The following is a 9,920-nucleotide window of genomic DNA, read 5'->3' as shown; positions in this document are numbered from 1 at the left end:
CCCTCTACTGGTGATAACATTTCTTCCAAATTTTAAATAAAAATGTGATTTAGATCATTTTTGAATATAAAAAAGGTTTATGTTATTTTTTTAAGATAATACAGCATCAGTATTTAGCTTCAGAAGAGTCATGAAGTCAGCATTTTGGTGTGAAAATCTCTCTTTCGCAATCACAACGAATGAAAACTTTGGTTATTCTGACAAATGATTTAAAAAATGCTCTGACAATAAAATTTAGAAGAAATGTTATCAGACATTATAGACACTGAAAAATATCAACAGCATTTTCGAAATCCCATATATACTACTTCCATAAAAATGACATTTTCTGAATTAACAAGTGCTCTCTCATTTTTTTTCATAGCTTTATATTGTATCTAATATTTCCTTTTAATTTTTGTTCTGAGTTTTTTTTAATGGAGAGCAGATGATGGTGATGTTGGTTTAGTTTTTTTCTCTTTATTTCCTAAAGAGGACATCTGTATAGTCTCGCACAAGCTGATAAGACCCTTCAAGGCCAAAACTAATCTGCAAGGTCAAATTCCAATTCATTCTGCTCACATTGTTAAAAAGCACTTCTGTTCAGACGGAACCAGAGCTTTGCTGAAGACAACAATTAATCCATTTCCAGGCTCATTTCTTTGAATCTGAGTCTCTGTTCTTACTTTTGACGACTTTAACACACACAGGAATTATTAGCATTTTTAATTTTTAGCAACTTTAAACATGTAATTATGAACATTTTGATCAACTTTAAACATATTGTAAATTGTTGTGTAAACTTTTAAATAGGTTATATTAGTTAATGTGGATGTATTTACTAAAAGGAACAAATTATGCAAAACATTTATTAATTTATTAATATTAATATAAAATTAATAGTGTCTTCTGGAGGATTGTTATGTATCATTGATCAAATTTAATTATTTTTTTGTTCAGTAGTGTTGTTATTTGCATGTTTTTGTGCAGTGAATGATTAAGAAACGGTTAAAATTGTAATCTTAACAAGTGTGAATTTTAAATTTTAAACTGATTATTAAATTCTGCTCAAACATTGTTCATTATTTGTTCATGTTAGTAACTACATTCGACAAATGAAACCTTTATTTTAAAGTGTGACCTTAAAAATTCATTCATTTTCTTTCGGCTTAGTCCCTTTGTTATCAGGGGTCGCCACAACGTAATGAACCGCCAACTAATTCCGTATAAACTACAGCCAATTTAGCTTATTCAATTCCCCTATAGTGCATGTGTTTGGACTGTGGAGCAAGTCGGAGCAAGGAAACTCGCACCAACATGGGGAGAACATGCAAACTCCACGCAGAAATGCCAACTGACTCAACTGGGACTGAAACCAGTGACCTTGCTGTGAGGCTACAGTGCTAACCATTGAGCCACTGTTCGGCCAACCTTAAAAGTAAATTTATTTTAATAAATACTCAGACAAAAAAAATTGTAGTCTTGTATTTTATTTATAGCCATGCATCTCTAAGAATCATTGCCTAATTATGTCAAAAGAATAAATGTGTCGGGTTACATGCTTTGTTTGATACATAACTGGTTGAGTCCATATGAATAAATCATTGTTGCTAAGCTAATAAAATAAAATTAGCTTAAAGTCAGTGCAGAAATTCTAGACTATTGCTAAAACAAAAAAAACAAAAAAAGTTTAAAACAGGCCTACTGTCTGACGAAATTCTGAGAAAGGTCTGGATGCAAACCGGGTGCAAATACAAGGTAAGACTGCATGCAATGCTTTTCATGCATATACTTAACCCTACCCAAAGACTCTAGAATACACAGGACGTGTCACTCATAGTTTTCAATGGGGAAAATTGTAATGATCAATATGGAAAATGAAGCCCCGCCTACTAGTACAGCAGCCAATCATCGATCGCTATAGACTGACGTTTCTCCAGGGGAGAAGCTCAGACCAAACTTAGATACGACATTTTGTGGGCAGCACCCTGAGTCCCTGGTTCACTTATTTTGGCAATGCAATTACTCTAGGTTGCTTTGGAAAGACTTCTCACTTTTTATAATTGAGAATGTTGATGAGGAATTTTCCTTGCTGTGGGAGAATGTTTTATTTGGTTTTGTTAATTATGGAACGGGGGCTTTACATAAAAAGAAAACATATTTTCTTAATCTTCTTGTCTTATTAACAAAATTTTACATCCATAAATGTAAATTTTCAAACCAAAAACCTTTTTTTTATATTTTGCTTACTGAAATGCAGTATTACTTTGAAACAGTGTCTAACTCTTTTACAAAAAGGCTTTAAAAACAACTGAAATTTGTAAATTATATAATCTTTTTCTTTAACTTGTAATGTATTTACCCCTCCTGTTTTTTTGTTGTTTGTTTGTTTATTTTTTTGTTATCTGTTGTTGTTTCTTTTTCCAAAATTGTTGCTCTTTTTGTCTCTTTGATTTCTTGTTAACATACTGTGATTATATATTCTAACTTTCGTATATTAAAAAAAATAAAAATAAAAAATGTTTATACGACATAAATATATCCACATAAAGCTTGACGTCTGTACGTTTAAATGAACCAGCTACACTTAAAAACTAAAGTTTTTTGGTTTAGTAATCTGTGTATCCGCAGCTTAAATCAGGCCTGAATTTTCCGCATACAGAGATGATCGGAACTCCCGGACTACTCTCCTTTAAAAATGAATGACTTCCAGTCTGTCGTTTGTCAGATGCAGTGGAAAGGCAGCTTTAAAGGGACTTTGCCCTACCTCCTCCTCACAACGATGTCATCAGCTCTATTGAGTGCATGTGTCTAAGGGTGCTTTCACACTTGTGAATCGATTCAGTTGTTCCGAAACAGAGATTACAATTGTTACATTGTTGCTCTTTGCTCTTGGAGCGGTTGGCTTTCACATTGCAAAGTTTCTAATCGGACCAAAAGAGCTAAAACAAGTCACGTGCGAGTAAACTCTCCTCACATTGGTCAGAGTGTCGGGGTTTATTTTGCAGCGTCCCGCTAAACTGTCAGGAGAGGTGGTGGTTTGATGGTGATTGCCAAACGAACCGCGCTAACTGGGCAATCGAGACACGTTCCGAAACAAAAGTGTAGGTGTGAAAGCACCCTAAAGCCCCTTTCACACATACAGACCTTTTCGGAAAATTACCGGCAATTTTCCGGAAAGGTTGTATGTGTGAACAGGCCCTTTTTGAAAATACCGGTAAAATCGTTCTGGCTATATTCCGGAAAAAGAAGTTGTAACATTACCGGTAATTTGCTGGAATGCTGCGCTGTGTGAATGCAGAAGGAAGATTGCCGGTGTTACACCATATTCTGTGACCGTCGAAATCTGTGACCCAGGGGGCGTGGCTGCGTGTTAAGGCTGATTTATACTTCTGCGTCAAACACCGGCGTATGCTACGGCGCTGACGCATAGCCCTTCGCCGTGGCCATTGCCGTCACTGACGTGCACCTCTCAAAAAATGTAACTACACGTCGCAACGACGCGTAGTGCAAGCTCTGTGATTGGTCGGCTTGGTAGCACTGACGAGTCTGGGCGGGACTGAGAGCCGCGCGAATGGCGCGACGCCGCGCGAGCGATTGTTTACAAGTGTGGAGTACCGTGAATGAGCTCCGGATGGAAAGTTTTGTTTTGTGTTTACCTCATAGTTAAAGTTGTTGCACGTCCGCCGGTTCCTGCCTCAAAATGAGCTAGTTTGAGCCACTTGTACATACAGGAAGTGTTCAGGAAATGCAAAAAAGTAGCGAAGAAACTCGACACAGAGGAACATTTACACCTCACTGCCAACTAGCGTTTCGGAAGTGTTAATGCAGACTGACAGAGACAGCGCGCAGAAGTATAAATGCACAGCCACGCGCGTTGCCTGCGCCGTGAGTTACGCCGGTCACTTGACGCAGAAGTATAAATCAGGCTTTAGAGCACGTACACGTCTAGAATGTGCTGACGTGAGACGTCTACTTTAGCCAATCAGAACAGTCAGACGCATTCACGTGCGCGCGGTTTATGAGAATAAAAGTCTTTGAATATTTTTCCAGACACATTTAGCTGCTAGATGTTAGTCAGATAACGTTTCTATGTTCCTTCTTAATGCTAACTGTGTAAATAATTATCGATAAAATGTTTATGATAATCCGTTGTTTGTTTACCTTCAAGCTTTGCGTGTGCCCGTGAGCGCCAGCACACACACATATCATGAACATCTCGACATGCGAAAGTGTTTAAGATTGCATGTAGCCAGATGCTATTGGAAATTCTAAACTAATCTAGCAAGCGCGATTAAAAAGCATGTAAAAACCACACCCTTGACTTTCCAGTGTACTTTTGAACTCCCTTTTACTCTCAAAAGGATTTTCAGAGTATGGTGCAGCCACAGTTTCGCAGCGGTCTCTCACTATCAGTATCAGCATGATCAGCGGCGCTGCTCTTTGATTTCATCTCATCTTTTAAGTCCGAATCATCATCATCATCATCATCATCATGCACTCGAACCATCGCTACCAAACACATCTGATAAGAGACTTCACCATCTCCAACGCTCCTCAGAAAATCTTCAACACTCTCAAATGATTGGATGCTCTTCAGGAGGCTCCTTGAGATGTGAAATGTGTCGTTCGGGTCGTAATCAAACTTATCTTTGTGTGTGGTTGCGTATATTTTCCCAAAACACTGCTTTTGTTGCGTGGTGGTGACGATGATGCGGTCTGTGTTTTGGAGATCATTCTGGACGTACTTATTTTTTTTCACGTAATCCTTCAACATGTTTGCTTGAGGCGAATACAGATTCCCGACCACATAGTATGATGAATCTATGTCTGGAAGAAGTTTCTCGTTGCGGTCGTTGCTTCTGTTCTCAAAGGGGTGAAAGCCAAAGATTCCTGTCGTCGGGTCGCACGCCAGGAACATTTCGTCGTCGTTTTCCCAAATGCACTCTTTCACAAACCAGTATAAGAGCTGGAGTCCGTGTTTGGGCCACGGCTTACCAAATCGACTCATTTGGAGATCATGTATAGTTCTTAGTTTTCTCGGAACAGTCCTCATCTGATGGAGAGATTAAAATTAGATGCTACATTTTAGTCTGGCTTGATTGTAAAACATGGGCCTATTGGTGTTCAAATATCGCTATTTAAATGTCAAAACATGCTGGTATGAAAATAAAATATAAACATACCTAAAATTTGTTTTTAAATACTTGCACTGTAACAAATTATAGGATCAAGAAAAGTCATGACAACAATTTTTTGTTACGTTACTTTATTTTCATACATTAATAAGTGATTACATTTTACAATTATTTCAACTTACTTTGCATAACTTAAAAAATCAAGTTGAAACCTAATCAACGTATGAAATTAAATATTTATTAATAAATATGTTTTTAAATACTTGTACTGTAAAAAAATTGATTAAGAAGTCATGACAACAATTTTTTGTTTCTGTAATTTATTTTCATACGTTGATAAGACTGCAACTTGAATTTTTATGTTATGCAAATTTTAACAAGTCGTTTTAATTCATGTAAGTTGAAATAAATTGTGAAAACTTTTTCAAATGTCAAACTAAAGATGCTAGTATAAATTAAAATATAAATGTGCATTAATGTTTTTAAATGCCTACACTAACAAATTAAATGATCAAAAAGTCAGTACTTTACATTTTTAAATGCACCGTAACAAATTCTATGATCAAGAAGCCATGACAACTTAAATTTTTGTTAGTTTAACTTGATTTCATACGTTGAGAAGGTTTCAGATTGATTTTTTAAGTCATGCAAATTTTTATTTAAGTCGTGTTAATGTTGAATAAAAATATAAATGTGTTAATTAATGTTTTTAAATACTTACACTAACAAATTAAATGATCATTAAGTCAATACTTTACATAAATACAATGTAACAAATTCTATGATCAAACGGTCATTAAAACCTAAGTTTTTGTTACTTTTACTTATTTTCATACTTAGATTAGGTTGATTTTTTTTTTTTTTTTTTTTTTTTTTTTTTTTTTTTTTTAGCAAATTTTTGATTAAGTCGTGTTGATGTTGAATAACTTTTTTCAAATGTCAAACTTATGATGCTGGGATGAAAATCAGACATAAGCATTCTTTTTTTTTGTTACATTTTTAAATGCAACGTAACAAATTATATGATCAAAAAGTCATGCTGGTCATATAACATTTTTTGTTACTGTAATGGAAATTCATTTTTGGATGACCTTTGTATAGTGGACACTTGTTTGAGACTCATTTTAGACGTGTGGGCCTAATGGTAAAATCACTTAAAAAAAATCACCATAAAAACTGTGTACATTTCCTCTATACAACCATCTTCCTGTGGGTACTTATCTGGTACTTGTCTTCATCCTAAGGATTTCGCTAAAAGGCTATGTGAGGGTTAACTTTAAGGGTCCACATCAACGAAATTTGTGGTTACTCAAGAAAGATGTATGGTTGTTGTTAGGACATATAGAAGAAACAGCGGAAAACGCCTGACGCACGTACAGAATAGGCCTTATTAGGATTTGACCTCGTAAGCAGTACAAACCAGATAAAAGGGTGAACGCATTTTGCTTCAGGGTCTCACTCTGCAGAAACTGTAGTTGCTGTATGATTGTGACCGTCTTTATGAAGAATAAAACTTTGAAAAGACATCCCGGGTAAGACTTTGTTTCTTGACCACTGAGAGAGCCTCTTTAAAGAAAATTGCCACTACAGTTACTTTAACTTATTTACATATATTGTTAAGGTTTCAACTTTTAAATTTTTGAAGTGATGCAAATTTTAAGCTGAAGTAACTTGTAAAAAATTTATAAAATGTCAAACTAAACATTGTAGTATTAAAATAAAATGTAAACATACAATAATTAAATACATGAAATATGTTTTAAATACTTGGACTATGTCAAATTATATGATCATGATGTCATGACAATTTTTTTGTTACTTTAGCTTAATTTTATAAATATGCTAAAGTATGCTTAAAATATAATTAAAAATATGCTTATATCGATATGCTATTTTTAACTTAAGTCATCATAATTAATGTGTTTAAATAACTTTTTCAAATGTCAAACTAAACATGAAAATAAAATATATGCGTACATTAATTAAATACTTTAAGTATGGTTTTACATGCTTATACATTAACAAATTATGATCAAAAAGTCATGATAACTTAAGTTTTGTTAATTTCATACGTTGATTTGGTTTCATCTTGGTTTTTTAAGTTATGCAAATTTTAAATAAAGTCCTGTTAATTAATGTTGAAATGACTTTTTCAGGTGACGTCAAACTAAACATGCAGTATAAAACTAAAATATAAATGTGCATTAAATACTTTAAATATTTTTATTTAACTTATTTTCATGCACTGATAAAGTTAAAAACTTTATTTTTTTAAGTTGTGCAAATTTTAACTAAAGTCATCTTAATTAATGTAAGTTGAAGTGACTTGTAAACTGTAAAAACTTTTTCAAATGTCAAACTAAACATGAAAATAAAATATATACGTACATTAATTAAATACTTTAAGTATGGTTTTACATGCTTATACATTAACAAATTATGATCAAAAAGTCATGATAACTTAAGTTTTGTTAATTTCATACGGTGATTTGGTTTCAACTTGGTTTTTTAAGTTATGCAAATTTTAACTAAAGTCCTCTTAATTAATGTTGAAATGACTTTTTCAGATGTCAAACTAAACATGCAGTATAAAACTAAAATATAAATGTGCATTAAATACTTTAAATATTTTTGTTTAACTTATTTTCATGCACTGATAAAGTTAAAAACTTGTGCAAATTTTAACTAAAGTCCTCTTAAATAATGTAAGTTGAAATGACTTGTAAACTAATAGCTTTTTCAAATGTCAAACTAAACATGCTATATAAAATGAATATATCAACATATGTTAATTAAATACTTTGTTTTTAAATGCACTGTAAAAAAATTATGATCAAGAAGTCATGACAACAAATTTTTTGTTACTTTAACTTAATTTCACACATTGATAAGGTTTTAACTTGATTTTTTAAGTTGATTTTTTAAGTCGTCTTAATGTAAGTTGAAATAAATTGTACATTTTTCAAATGTCAAACTAAACTTTGTTAGTATCAAATAAATATAAAGTACGTTAATTAAATATTTTTTTAAATACTTACACTATAGCAATTTAGATGATCAAAAAGTCATGACAACTTGCGTTTTTCTTATTTAACCTATTTTCATACGTTGATAAGGTTTCAGCTTGATTTTAAGTTACTGAGCCGCCCGCATTTGCTGACATATTACTAAAAATAAATAATTTGCCTAAATTAGAATTTAAAATGCCTGTAGGGCTTCTTAGATAAAAGGCTTCCTACATAAAATGCAAATAAATGTCGGATAATGTTTTATTTAACTCCTTTGTGTTTATCATCAAATAGTTTCTGTTTTATTGTGGAGGCAATAAAACAAAACATTCGTTCATTCATTTTGGCTTAGTCCCTTTATTTATCAGGGGTCGCCACAGCGGAATGAACCGCCAACTTATCCAGCATATGTTTTACGCAGCGGATGCCCTTCCAGCTGCAACCCAGTACTGGAAAATAAAACAAAACAATGTGATTTAAACATTGAAAAGCTTCATGTAGGTAATTATGTATTGTTGTTATGTACATATACTAATAATTTCAGTCCAGTAAATGTACATTTTTAAATTTTACTTGCAAAATAAGTGTTTCTTATGATTACTTTACCCCCCCTCCCCAAAAAAAAAGAGATTTCTCTCCAAAAAAAAGAGCTGAACCACAATAAACAATTTCACACAAAGCCATTTAATTGCTATATATAAGTGTAAATGATCAATAAAGTAAGATAGAGCATGTAAGATTCTCGTGAACTGCGTATTTAGAAATTTGCATACTAGCTGCCTTTTTTCTGACCTTAAAAACGACGGTAATGCACTTAAAATTTGCTACCCATCAATAGAAACTGCAAAAATCACAGAATTAAATGTTGTAATAATTAAATAACTCTAAAAGAATGACTTCACCTGCATTTCTTTAACCGGACGTGGCATTGTGGAGGATCCTTTAGTTCAGCAGCAGTGGTGAAAGAGAGGATGCAGCAGAGCAAATGGCTGAACTGATAATGAAAGGGTTGGAGTGTGTTTTTGAGAATCAGACCTCCTCTAACCGTTTCCTAGGCGTGGTTTAAGTTGAAATGTTTTCGTTTGAGCTCTTATTATGTTGGCTTGAGAAAGCCAACATACTGTAATGCTACTTAAACTTATTCTTATTATTATTATTATTCCGGCTTCTGACCAAAAAAAGCAATCGCTTCTCCTCCCAGGGCTTAGATGCTACAAGCCCCAAATTTGGTCAAAAGCTGCCTACTGCTCATGAGATGGTTGCTGTATGTCCTCATCCTGATAAGATTTGTAGTTTTTGAATTAAAAATTTTTTAATTAAAAAATTGTATCGAGTATTTGGGGCATATAAAAAAGTATACAATCCTCAAATTTGGCCAAAAGATGTGTTTGAAATTACAGATAATTATCATATTTATTTGGTGTAATTATAAATAACAGTTTTCCTATAAATATTTTTTTATATTAAATTTGTAAAATTCAGACTCAAAGCGTGTCAGAGTGTCCACGAGATGGCGCCAGAAGACTATTTTTGAGCCCTTTGTAATTTAGTACTGGCCCTTTAAGAGGCGGGGATATCCGGACTGACTGTTTTGAATCTACAGAAATTCGGGCTCATTACAGACGTGCTTGTTACAACATTTGAAGCTGAAATTGCGACCATTTTGGTCGCATATGCGCCTGAAAATTAATCTATGCGACCTCATAACATATTTGGGCGCATTAGTGCGACTGCAGATAATGGTTGTAGTGCGACCTGTTTTGATTTTTTGTAAAAACGTGCTGAATCGCTCTTC

General features: G+C 33.5%; 1 protein-coding gene across 1 annotated transcript; it reads right to left on the bottom strand.

Moving 5' to 3' along the window:
• Window positions 1-1,453: 1,453 nt before the first annotated feature.
• Window positions 1,454-9,121, bottom strand: wu:fc75a09. The gene is made up of 2 exons (XM_001336813.7): window positions 9,028-9,121; window positions 1,454-5,035 (listed from the first exon to the last, which is right to left on the bottom strand). The coding sequence occupies exons 1-2, from the start codon at window positions 9,052-9,054 to the stop codon at window positions 4,349-4,351; spliced, it is 714 nt and encodes a 237-aa protein (XP_001336849.3). The 5' UTR covers window positions 9,055-9,121; the 3' UTR covers window positions 1,454-4,348.
• Between the last annotated feature and the right edge of the window lie 799 nt (window positions 9,122-9,920).

This window comes from Danio rerio, chromosome 1 (genome assembly GCF_049306965.1).
Source record: "Danio rerio strain Tuebingen ecotype United States chromosome 1, GRCz12tu, whole genome shotgun sequence".
In the NCBI taxonomy this organism is placed as follows: Eukaryota; Metazoa; Chordata; class Actinopteri; order Cypriniformes; family Danionidae; genus Danio; species Danio rerio.
Note: the sequence above shows the minus strand (reverse complement) of the source record. Positions and strands in the feature narration are given on the sequence as shown.

Bases quoted from the DNA above. Each gene is read 5' to 3' on its own strand.
- wu:fc75a09 (XM_001336813.7), bottom strand. From the start codon at position 9,054: ATGCCACGTCCGGTTAAAGAAATGCAG. The intron at 5,036-9,027 runs GTGAAGTCATTC...TCTCTCCATCAG, and splicing joins GTCCGGTTAAAGAAATGCAG to ATGAGGACTGTTCCGAGAAA.